The sequence below is a fragment of the Aplidium turbinatum genome, chromosome 14 (assembly GCF_918807975.1).
Source record: "Aplidium turbinatum chromosome 14, kaAplTurb1.1, whole genome shotgun sequence".
Lineage (NCBI taxonomy): Eukaryota > Metazoa > Chordata > Ascidiacea > Aplousobranchia > Polyclinidae > Aplidium > Aplidium turbinatum.
The window spans coordinates 21,980,047-21,993,426 of NC_137485.1; the positions used below are offsets into that span (position 1 = coordinate 21,980,047).

The window sequence follows — 13,380 nt, forward strand, 5'->3', positions numbered from 1 at the left end:
GAAAGTGACTGTATAATGATGGAATTCACCAACCACAAGCCACCTTGATGATAGTGGAGAAACTGTAGCTTGTAATTATTGCAGCATAGTTACATCATAATCGAGGATGCTAACCGTGCAATTACAAAGAGCCACCGCCAAATTAAACCATAGACTTTATAATAATATCGACTGCGAATTTCCCACATCTTAGGCCTTTAAGTGGCAAATAAACAATATACATCGACAGATTAAAGTTTAAATATCGTTGAAAGGAAGAGGGACAAAGCAGTCAAGAACACTCAATCAAGAAACTAATCAAAATCAGAATGACTTTTTATAAAACTAGGGGTACACGCTGGATAACACATTTTACTAGTAGTAGTAGTCCAGTTTTAATCCGGTGATGTCCCCGTTACCGAGGGTAGTCGGATTCACCTCCAAGTGCCGCAATCGCCTTCACACCTTGCCTCCACATCGATCTGTCTAACGCGTCTTCTCTTGTTACGCCCACCTTGCTGCTTTCCTCCTCAACTTTCCTTTTTCACGTTTTCTTGGGTCTTCCCTGTTTTCTACGACCCTCCACTCGCAACTCCAGTGCTCTTCTCAAAACATTATCTTCATCCCTCCTCAAAACATGCCCATTCCACCTCACTCCATTCGCCAACTTATCAACATTCAACCCAAGCAAGTTCACAAGTTTTTTGGGATTCCTTTTGTCCATCAGCTTCACACCACATATTGCCCTCACCATCGCTCTCTCAGTTCTTAAAATCGCCAATTCGTTTTCCCGTAAGCACCATGTCTCACGTACGTACAACATCGCAGATCTTACGCAACTAGTATAAATTCTTCCTCTCATTTTCAATGGAAATCTTCTACCACATAACAACTCTCGACACTCTCTGAATTTCACCCAACCAAACGTTACTCTTGCAGTCACCGCCGCTTCACAACCACCGCTGGCATTCAATCTATCTCCTAGCTAGATAGCAAAAGGCAACCATTGATTCAATTTCTTCATTCAGCTTTTCAACAGGACCAACCATTCCTTCTTCAATCTTCTTGCATCTTTCACATTCAAAACCATCTCCGGATCTGCATGTCACTCTCTTCATCTTTGCACATCTTTCATGCGCCCACTTCCTGCATTTCATACACATAACAGAATATTCCCTTATTCGTTTTCCACATACGCCACGTCGCCACAAGGGTCGATTTTACTCATTGCGGTTTTCCATTCCCTTTACATTGAAGCGACTCCTTCCACTTCTCAATTTTTTCTTTCAGATCTTCGATTGTGCCACTCAACAAAACCAAATCATCGGCGTACAGTATCTCCATCAATGAATATTCTCTTACATATCCGGTAATCACATCAATCACAATGGCAAAGATTAGAAGAGAGAGGGCAGAACCCTGGTGTACACCAACCTTCGCCGACAACTCGTCTGAGGAGACAAATCCAACTCAAACTCTCGTCCTTGCACCGTCATAAAGACTCATTACTGCTTGCACGAGTGCCTCTGGTAGTTCTTTGTTTCTCATTGCCCATTCCATCACTCTTCTTGGAACTCTATCAAACGCCTTTTCCGTGTCCACGAAACACATGTACAAGTTCTTTCCCTTGTCCCGATATTCTTCTTGCAACCACCTCAAAATAAAAATAGCATCTGTCGTTTCCTTCCCAGGCATAAATCCACACTGCACCTCGTCCAGCTTCACTACAGATCTTATTCTATTCTCCAACACCCTTTCCACTACCTTCATTGCATGCTCAAACAGTTTTACTTCCCTACATGACCCACAATCCATTACGTCACCCTTTCCCTTAAAGATGGATATCACCACGCTCGTCTTCCATTCATTTGGCATTCCTTTTCCATCTAATAGACGTTGGCTGATTTCCTGCATTGCTTTCAGTCCTGTCTCTCCACTTGCGCGTATCATTTCCACAGTGACTTCAGATTGTCCAGGAGCCTTCCCGATTTCATTTTCTTCATTGCTTGCGTCCCCTCCACTTGAGTTACTCTCTTTAATGGACCTGATACCACGCCGGCTTCCACATTTTGATCCCAATCGTTTCCCTCGTTCATTATCACTACAATTAAATATTTGAATACAAAATCACTTGAAATAATTTGTTTGTGGCTGTACTTATTATCGCGTGAATAATAGCGTAACTTAGCAACAGAAACGACAGCGAGTCAACATGTACTAATTAGTGTAATGCATGCGTGATTCCCACAGCGGCCTTCGAATGCTGTGCGAAAGAATAAACTGCTGACCATATCATCCTTGAATGCCCGTCAATATAGCACCAAATAGGTTGCAAGGTATAGCAGTAATGGACAAAGTCACTTTCACCTGACTTATCAACTCATTAGAAAGAAGTGGATGTACTGTTTCTTACCGTTTTAAAAGATACGGAGGAATAAAAAGTAGAACGTGGTGCAAGAGGTAGCCAATATTTAACTGAGAGGGATAAAAACAATTTGTCATCACAATACCATAAGAGTAAATGGCTAAGTTGTCAGATTAAAGTGTACTGTTGATCGGTATCTATTTTAGTGGTAACATGAGCAGAACAAAGATAAATCGGATTGATTCACAATCAGCATTATTCCCTTGAATGGGAAAAGTTTCCTCTGTCTGAATAAATGTTGTAGCTGAGTATTAAACTCCTTAAACATCAGCCGTATTTAGATTTAAAATTTGACAGTAACACAGCAGATAATTCCATCATTCATTTTAGTTTACCTAGTATGGCGACAGTTTGGTTTTAGAAATGAACATTTATAAAAATAATTAGTTCTCTCGTTTCTACATCTTAGGCTGCTGCGATTAGTCAGATTTATTTAGTGTTTTTTATTATTATTTTGTTTTGCAGAAAATATGTGTATTGTTATCACAGCATTTAACGAGGCCTCTATTCCAAGCAGTTCTATGATATCTTTCGCAGTGAATGTTACATAACTTTACAATTGTTAATAAGCTGTTGTTTTAAATGGTTTTCAAAGCAGATTTTATTGGTTAACTAATTTTTGTGTTTTGACTTTCCAAACCTGACTGATTTTGTTTACTTATCATGCTTAATTGTTCGATTGCATCCTACATGAAGGATTCTGGTATAACTTTTCATCTTCAATAACACTGAGGAACCAGAACAGAGGTTGAGAGACATCAGCTTCGACTTCATTACATTTAGAATCATGTCAGTTTTTGTAATTATAATAGCAGTATCATTTGATTTTTAAACCATATCAAACTAAATCCTATAAAAAAAATCTTAAAAGGGTTGTCGCCGCAGTATCAACAACTGTAACAACTTTCATAGCTACGGAACAAGTCCAAAAAAAGCACTGAATTCATAATGAAGAAACTGCCTAAAACAAGGGTTCTCTACTGGGTCTATGGATCCTAAGGGTCCACTGGGACCTGTCAAAGGCTTCACAAAAACTTTGCTATAAAGTAATGCTTTCGCTGCCGATGAGTGAATGATCAATCAGCTTCACTTGTTTAAAGCATCAATATTACCGTGATAGTCAGTCATTTGTTTCGGATGAAAAACAAAACGTACATTAAAATGGAAACGAAAACATACAGTGTGCATCCAACGAGAGAGTGCGTGTGCATCCAACGAGAGAGCGCGTGTGCATCCAACGAGAGAGCGCGTGTGCATCCAACGAGAGAGTGCGTGTGCATCCAACGAGAGAGTGCGTGTGCATCCAACGAGAGAGCGCGTGTGCATCCAACGAGAGAGTGCGTGTGCATCCAACGAGAGAGCGCGTGTGCATCCAACGAGAGAGTGCGTGTGCATCCAACGAGAGAGTGCGAAAGACGTGAGAGGTCGTCGAGTCTGCACTCTTTGAGTAATTTAACAAAATTTAAATAAATTGCTAGAATTCTGTTGACACTATGTTGCATGTAGAGTGTTATTTACAGGTTAACTGGAAATGCACCTAACAGAATTTATCAATTGGTTGAAAAACTTCTCCAGTCTAACGAAACAAAATTTGTAAAATATATTTGTAGAATAAGAATTGGAACTTGCATGCATTAGCGGGGATTTTATCTTCCACATTTCTAGTGGAATTTTTTAGTTTTGCTTCACTTTCCTTAACTAAACGTAACTTTTATATCTGCCTCGTCTGGTAGAGCTGTGTATTCAACGTTTGAGTGAGTTGTTTTTTTTAATTGATTTTGAAAGCTGGGGAGGTCCACACAATTCAATGAACTGGCCTGGTCATCAACTGAGGCAAAAGATCTGAGAAACCCTGACCTGAAGAAATGAGTCTGCTGTAGTTACGCAAGCCTTCTGAAAATCAATTTTTGCCTCGTTGAATAAGTGTATACTTATGATCTATAGTCGAAGAAAAAAAATGATGAAAACAATTAAAAAACACCTTAAACATTATTCTGGGATTACAGCACTTGCTATTGAACAGATACAAGTACATAAAAGGTACAAGATAAATTATTAGAGCAGGTAATTGTTTGTATTAGATATGACGATGTCTTGTGGATTTATTTTTCTGATCGGAGTAGTTACGGCGGCAACCGGACAGCAGACCGTTGCTCAGCAAGGTGAGTAAAAAGTAAAAACAACACCCATGGTTTCACATACCAGTAGGCTACAACTGTGTCGACTAATCATTTCGCCATTCACTATTAAATAATAATGCCTGGCGGCCAATTGGACTAAAATATTTGGCGAACTTAGTTTAGAGTCACAATCTGTGATCGTAAAAATATATTTAGAACGTCTATTGGCCTGTTTCCAGCACCTGCTCTTTTAAAAGTACAAATAACTTCTTTTTTATGGCATTCACATTGTTTTAATGTTACTGTTAGCCGATGGTTAGGTAACAATGGAGAACTTATATAAGGTCTTCTTTTACAAACTTGTAAAATGTTTTCACTCTCTGTGTAAGACACAGACTACAATTATAAAACAATGTTATGCATAAGCCAATGAGTGGCTGGTTTAGGGATTGAAAAACTAAGTAGATTCCAATAGAAATATAACAACAGGCAAAAAGAGATGCATGTGCCTATCGACTAAGTCTTTCCTAAGCAATTACCAATAAGAATGATGCTAACAAAAATTATTTTTTCAAACACACGAAAAAATCGTGGGTTGAGCAGGATGTGGCGGCAACTATGAAGGAACAAAAGGAAGCATCACCAGCCCCAATTGGGGGAACGGAAATTATCCAAGTCACTCTAACTGCACGTGGACAATCAATGTACCGGAGGGAAACATTGTCAAAGTAAGCATCAACAGAGAAATAAAACAAAGTAACTTCAGCGGGTTTAACATGATGCATTACATACACAAATATAACATAATTACAGTAAAAATAAACTCTAACGTTTTCGACACGTACGTGTGCCCTCATCAGAAATTACATATCTGCAATATACATAAAATTTTATGTTTGAATTTCATTTTATGTATATTGCAGATATGTAATTCCTGATGAGGGCACACGTACGTGTCGAAAACGTTAGAGTTTATTTTTAAATATGTTATATTTGTGTATGTAATACATCATGTTAAACCCGCTGAAGTTACTTTGTTTTATTTCTCTATGGTTCAACAAAGCAAACTCTCTACCAAAGTTTTAAGCATCAACACATTAACAGATTGTGGACTCTTTTTTTGATGCAGTACACTTCGCGAAAGGCTAGCTAGAGGATAATATTCCATCTGGAAGCTAGTATTCTGTCTGGCCACAGCAAGCGCGTTATATCGAGAGAAACACATATTCAAGGTGTTTCTGTCGACATAAAAGTATAACACAAGTCTTTTTATATACAGTATATAGACGTGTTATAACGGATTTTTAAATTTTAGATGACATTTGAGTTTATCGACGTAGAAGGGCAAGCAACCTGCTTTTTCGACGGTGTGTTGCTTTATGACACAACAAAAAGAGGAAGTCCTCCAGGTTTTACTCAATATGATCTCCTATTGGGGAAAACGAGTTATTGCGGAGACCAGAAGTATGCCCCAATACTCAGCAACACAAACCTGGTGGGGGTGCACTTCTACTCTGACGAGGAAAGCGAAAAACTCGGCTTCAGGCTTAACTGGAAAGCGGAAGTCCCAGTACCTGGTGGTAAGTGGTGGTCAAATAATCAAACTGGTTTCATTAAAAAAGGTACATTTTATAGACATTTGGATCAACCAAAGGTAAAATTGTGATGATAGCATAATGTTTTATTATGTGACAACTATTGTCGGGGAATGTTTGCAACACACTGACCGTTTGCTTGCTTTATCATTTGATATTGCAATAGCAGCAAATACATATCAACAGTAGCGTGGAAAATAGGGCTTAATTGTTAACAAAAAATGGTTTTGTTGGCTCTTTCTTTCCACAAAGATAAGAGTTAAACTGACTGGTAAAGCGGCGGTCGATTACTCAAGTGGCAAGAATACGGTGCGATACTGATGAGCCCAGCCTCATGGGCGAAACACGTGTCTATCGCTGTCTATTCGATGCTACAATCGGCTGCCAAAATAACTTAAACGTTTAATTGGAGGTCTTTATGGCTAGCGTGGAAGCTACACCGTTCTGGTTAGCGAAGCGTTACTGCTGCTCGCTGTGCTAGTGAGTAATCAGCCTTGTGCTGATAGCCGGGAAGAACGCCTTTCTTCACATTGACCCACCCCAGGCACATGCTGGTTTTGTTGGCTCTTTCTTTCCACAAAGATAAGAGTTAAACTGACTGGTAAAGCGGCGGTCGATTACTCAAGTGGCAAGAATACGGTGCGATACTGATGAGCCCAGCCTCATGGGCGAAACACGTGTCTATCGCTGTCTATTCGATGCTACAATCGGCTGCCAAAATAACTTAAAAAATGGTTTATTCGTTGCGTGTCATTTCTTAACTTTGAAACATGCATGGCATCATCAAGCTAATTGTTTCAGTCTGTTTCGTGGCCTAAGAAATTGGATGGCCTAGACACCGTGCACAAGATTTCAAATCTGAAAGCAAAGTCAATTGCAGATAACAGTATACGTGGCTTCTATATTTGTCTAAAATGGTTCTTCAAATGTTTTCACTGTTTGTTTCAGTGTTCAGTGTTTTTTTCATTTTACACTATAAACTTGAGCAAATTGATAGTTAATACAGTAATACCCCGCCAATAAACACTATTGGATCTACACACAAAGAATTGCATCAAATTCAGTTACTAATTTCTGAAACTTCCACTGCCTGTTTCACCCTTACTGAGGATAATCAAAAGGTCATAAAAATATGCAAAAATAATAATAAATCAGTAATACTTGAAAAGATCAAATGCTTAATCTAGTGTGCGAAAAAAACCTCACAATGTCAAAGGGCTACCACCATCGGATGCCACAAAAGCCTCAACCAAGACATCTAATAAAAAACTAATCTGATTTAAATAACAAGATGTATGACGTCATAGAAAAACAAAATGCAATAAACCGCTAACGTGACCTGTTGAAAGCAAATTAAATTTATGTTATTCCAAAGTATTTGAATATAAACTTGTTGCAATGACGACATTTACCCAACAGGTCAGAACGCTTGTGCAGAAAGTGGCTATAATCGGCCTTTGAAACGGCCAGCTTTTTCAGCAAGGCAAAGGCCACAATTATAGCGGCCACCTCCCTGTAAGGCCGAGCATATCTGTGGATGGACCATAATATTTTAGGATCAACGCCCTTGTCCTCAAGGTCCCAAACCGCCTGAGATAGTTCGGTGCTGTTTCGTTTAGACCTATCTATGAAGGTACATTTGTGGTTGGAGAAACGGGTTTTAAAAGTAGTTTCACAACAACCAATGTAATTTAGAACTTTTGGGCCGTTATCAATGGTGGTTTTACAAATAAGAGTCTTCTGCAAGCATTGCCCATTCAAAGGGCAATTGAATTTCTCTCCTACAATTGTAACCAGGCTGAGATGGTTCATTTGTAGCCTGCAATATAGATTTATTGTTGGTGGATATGATGCTTGCAACATTCGGAGTACAACTATAGCTTAGCTTAATACAATTAAGGTTGAATATTTTATGCAATCTATGATGGGGCGGAAAGTGGATGGAAATGAGTCTGAAAACTTCCTTACCTATATTACTATCAACCTGTAAGCTGAAAGGAGGATTAAAACATAAAATTTTCCGACTCCTTTTTCAAGATGGCCGCGAGATATTGTTTGAACCAAACAATTGTGTTTACACAATGCTTGATTAAACGCTCATTTTCTTGTCACATTAAAGCTTCTCATGGTAAAAAAAAAACACTTGAACACCAAAACAATTGAATAAAAAAAAAACAGTTAGGCATAGGCTATATAGGACCCAAGTAGCACGCTTATCTGCAACCGACTTTAGCCTTCAGTTTCGAAGGCTTCTGCACAGTGTCTAGGTCATCTATTTCTGTAGGCCACGGCTTGTTTTAACAACAAACTTCCACAGAATGGGTGGTTGCGCTAGCTGTTCCGGAGAGACCGAAATAAATGCCAGTCGAAAAATTCAGAAAGAAAATAGGCAAATTTGTTGGCAGTCGTTTTTAATCATCCAAGAACATTAGTGTTAAACTTGCAAAAGAGCATTCATGCTGTGCTTTTAAAACAATTTTTTTAAATCATCAGCCCTGTGCAAACAGAAACTTTGCAAAAACGCATATATGCCAAATGTTCTCTACTACAGCGCACGCCTGTCATATCACCAGGCTTGCAAAAAAAAATATGACGTTACAATTATTAGCCCTTGCCCCGATAAAATCCTGGATACTCTGTTGTGTATAAATATTTTGATTTTGCAGAAGCCACTTAGATACAACAGACGTTTTTATTTTGGTAAACACCTTGGTTTTGTTTTTAAGAAAATCAGTAATAACTTCGAAACATCTAAAATATATTATGCTTTGCTGGACAACATTTAGATCGATTCAACTGCACATTCGAACAAGGCCTATGTAAGGGATGGCATGATCTCTTGCAGCCGAACGACGACTTTGATTGGACGTTGCATAGCCACCGGACACCAACCACAGGGACAGGTCCAACGTTCGATCACACCCTACGCAATCCTAGTAAGTTGAAAAAGGGGAAAATTTAAGCTATTAAAGCAAAGCACAACAAATGAAAGTTCGAGTTTAAAATTTGAATTTATGAATTTTTGTATGAAATTCTTACTCGCTTATGATTCCTTTACAGATGGCCGGTACATTTACATCGAGACTTCCGCTCCTCGGTTGGAGAACGACACAGCCGTTTTGGTTTCACCACAAATGTCTTTTAGTGAAGGAGAACAAAAAATGTGTATCACGTTTTGGTAAGAGCAGTGAGCATGAAGGCAAAACGTTGCTATAATGTTTACCTACTACCTGTGTGTGTAGCGACTAGCACACCCTAATGATAGTGCAACCAGTTCTCTGATTGTTATATTTAGAGATGTGTTTGTTTTTTTATAAAAGCAATCGTTTTTTTTTTTGCTCTAACAATCTGTCTAAACTTGATATAATTTGGACTCGTCGCACATTTTTCTTGAATATAAAATTTAAATGTTGGAACAAAAATTTCGTACTTTTGCTTCCCTGAAATATTTCTGCTGAAATAATCAAGACATCGATCAGTTACCAAAATAAAACTTCGTCACTAAAATTTTCATTGAAATCTTCTTTTAACTTCACCAATTATCCAAAAAGATGAGTAGTGTGATAAAAAATAAAAATAAAACTAGATGCTACACTAAATTGGCAAATTCAAGTTCAATAAATGTAAATTGAAAGAACTTGAATTTTCCAATTTAGTGTCGTACTTTCTACTCCCTTTTTTGGCGATAAGTTAACTTGTATCAGTCGACTAGACTGCAAATTCACCAATTAGATGCAATAGATTGTGTTTCGCTTTTAGCAGCATGATCATTGTTTACTTCACAATGTGGATAATAACGATCTGTTTTAGCCTGATGCTGCGAGTTCGCTGCGGTAATAGCGAATTGCACTAGCTTTCGGAACACAGTGCCCTGGTCATGTGCTATGACGAGCTATTTCGTCATAGCTTCATTGTGAAGTTACCATTAAGACTTTAAACAACATAATAATAATCCATATAATAGGCCTCCTCGTTATAATAAGCTATAAGTAATGAAACAAATGACAGGAATGAAACAAACTGATAAAAACATTAAGACAAGTAACAAAGAGGGGGTTGACTGTTGACATGGGCACCGCTGGGACCGATCAGTCTTCATCCTCATTGGTAGTACTTGAAGTTTGGTGATTCACTGGTAGGCTACTACTTCCTGAGCATGCGGCCACACTTTTAACTTTCAGAACTTAGTCAAAACTACAGTAGGCCTAAACTGATTTATAATAGGTTATTCAGCAGCTGCAATTTAACACTTGTCTTGCAATTCTTTGTTATGAAACATGAAAACAGTTGTTAGTTGAAAAAATGTATGAAACGATTGGAAATAGTATAAAAAAACAAAAAAACGGATAAAAAACAAAACGTAAAAAACGATGAATAGTGCTGTACTGGTAGTATGCAATGTTAGTAATAATGCAAAGGCATCTGGTACAAAGGGGGTCTTGACTTTAATCCCTGGAAAGATTCCTGAAGTGGGACGCTGAGCTTTGCGTAGAGCAAGTGGTTAGAATCTTCTTCCTTGCGAGACAGATGTATATTTTAATGGCTCCCTTTCAGCGAAGCTAAGCAGGTTGGATGCCTGCAAGGATTGGTAAGTACAGGGGACCCACTCAAGATTTTCCTTTTTTTATGATTTTATGCCAAAAAAGTCAAACATTTTATGATTTTTTTGGTTATTTTATGATTTTTTTAATGATTTTTCATCAAAATTTTATGCTGTTTTATGATTTTACATCAGAGCTCGATGTTTTGTTATAATTATTTAAGTTTTTCTTTTTACATTTTAAGCATAAGAAGCGATTACGGAAAAACAATCAATGCAAGTCATCACGTCAAAGCAAACATAGGCTACAGCTTTTGAGTGGAAGTAGAAAACATAATATACTGTAAGCTTGTTGTACTTTACACTATTTCAATATGGTCGAATTGTTTAGCTCAGTTCAGAGCAAGCTGTACTTTAAAAATCAAATCAATGCAACAACAGACTTGCTAGGACATTAAGAATAACCAGTACTTCTGGGTCCTGCAGAAATCCAACTTATCATAATTCCTTTGGAGCAGACCTGTCAATCAGTATTTGCTGTGGTTTGATCTTTCTTGCATGGCTCATGTAAACCAACTTTCTAGTAAAATTACTCAAATGGTCAAACTGAACTAAGTTGCGTGACGTAAGTCTTGAAATAAGTGGCGCGTGATTAGTGTAGAAGTACCGGTACTCCTATCGATTCTTAGCAAAGAATTCACCTTTGTTACGCTGATTCAATGTTATCAATCGTTGAAGCAACGTAAAAATCGAAAGTTTTTCTGCTTGAATGAAAGCTAAGGGATACAGTATTCACATTTTTTAGATACGCGCTAGAATGCGCTTGAAATTATATTCTCACAACAATTGTTCGTGCTATCATAGCACGAGCATAGCAGCTATGCAATGACGATTTGTATCGATAGTTCCTATGTTATTTCTCGGCGGACAAACATGACCGATCTAGATGGTATTTCCCGCGGACATCACATGCTGTGACGGCGGACATGACCACCGTGAGTTTCCAGGCCTGAGTAACACATTGCTTGCAGATGACCTCTATAGTTTCCTTGCCTTGCCCTACGCTTTTTCCCAAAACATTGCTGTCAAATTATCATTTCACCATTCTCCCACAATTAGTGCAATGTCTTGAAATCTTGTCAGCGTCTACTTGTCTATGTCTAAGGACGTTTAAAACGTGCAATGAAAGTATCTAGCTACGGTCCATTTCTAATTCCAGCTCCACAGGCAACGCTGGACTTGATTACGCAACCACATGTTATTCTAAATCAGCGCATTCCACAGACGGGGTCACAATCGTTATACAAATAATTATGCTGTCATCATGGTTGGAACTATTACACAATACACTATTTCAAAATTTTTGATTTTTACATGCTCAGTTCTTCATCATCATCAGTCGTTATCTCCGCCTGCGGCAGATTGCGCATCAACATAGCTTATTTGCTTCCAAGAGTGGCGATTTTGAGCCAACTCACCCAGTGTTGTCAAGTCGAGTCTGGTCCATGATTGAATGTTGTCTTGCCATCGTTTTGGTTGTCTGCCACATTTTCTTTTTCCTTCTACTTTTCCAGTTCTCCATACGAACTAAATTTTATGCTATTTTATGTTTTTTTCCAAATCAAGGAAAATTTTATGATTTTTTGCCGAGTGGGAGTCCTGTAAGTAGCCTACTCTGTTGGAGTAGGGAGCAGGCATCCAGTCACAGCACACAAAGCGTCGTCGATTGGCCGGTCGATTAGGCAGGTGTGGGCACTGCGGCACCAGGCAGACGCGCAGTATTCAGCACTGGAGTGAATCGAAATCAGGGCTGCAGTGCGTAAGGTGTCAGCATCTGCACCCTAACTTGTGCCTGCCAAACGTCTCAGCAGGGCGACGAAAGATGTTAGATTTTTGCGCAGTAACTGTAGATGGTGACGGTATGTGAGTGACCTGTCGAGTACTTCGACGTATGTAGGCTCTGGGCAAGACGGAAAAATTGATGGTCACTTTCAGGTCACGTTTTGCCACCTGTTGTTGAGATGGAAGACTGCCATCACCATTTTACTTTCGCTGAGCTTCAATTTCTATTGATAGAGCTATCCTGATATAGTCGTCATGACTTGGCTCAACGTTATTTCCAATAATTCCCAATCTTTAGTGGAGTGCAAAATGACCAGGTCATAATCATACTTGTCAAATGTTGTAGATAGTAAGTCGGGCATATAAACGTTGAAAAGAAGGGGGGACAAGACTGATCCCTGTGGGGCACCTTTGTTGAGGGGCCGTAGTTTACTAAGTTTTCCGGTGGTAAGAGCAAAGCTTCTGTTGTGGATGAGTTCCACGATCATTTCAACCATGTGTCTGTCAGGGAGTAGGCGGAGTAGTTTGTAGATAAGACCACGGTGCCAGACGGTGTCATAGGCTGCTGTTAGGTGAACAAACAAAGCCCCCGCTATTTTTGCCAAAAAAGTCTCAGTGTCCTGAGTTAGCAATGTGATTTAATCTACGGTTGACTTCCTGTGTCGGAATCCAGCTTGTTCTTTGGGAAGTAATTGGACAATTATTGGTTCGACACGAGCGTAGATCAGCCTCTCAAAGACCTTAAAAAGGGGACAGAGCAAAGAGATGGGGTGATAGCTCTAAAGCGTCTAATTGTTTATTCGGCTTAGGGATCGCGACTAGAAATCTTCTCCATACGTTTCGAACCTTGAAGCGGCGCAAACAAGATGTCAGGAAATC

The 13,380-nt window shown here is 38.9% G+C and overlaps 2 protein-coding genes across 3 annotated transcripts in view; one reads left to right on the forward strand and one right to left on the reverse strand.

The window, feature by feature from the left end:
• Positions 1 to 13,380, reverse strand: part of LOC145783245 (WD repeat-containing protein 17-like) — a 175,264-nt gene that overhangs the window by 67,678 nt on the left and 94,206 nt on the right. The window lies entirely within an intron of this gene.
• The window catches only part of LOC145783558 (uncharacterized), a 29,556-nt gene continuing 20,663 nt past the window's right edge, over positions 4,488 to 13,380 (forward strand). The window contains exons 1-5 of the mRNA XM_082595456.1: positions 4,488 to 4,566; positions 5,128 to 5,252; positions 5,840 to 6,104; positions 8,906 to 9,055; positions 9,180 to 9,297. Of these exons, the coding sequence (XP_082451582.1) occupies positions 4,488 to 4,566; positions 5,128 to 5,252; positions 5,840 to 6,104; positions 8,906 to 9,055; positions 9,180 to 9,297 (737 nt within the window). The remainder of the gene's footprint in view (positions 4,567 to 5,127; positions 5,253 to 5,839; positions 6,105 to 8,905; positions 9,056 to 9,179; positions 9,298 to 13,380) is intronic.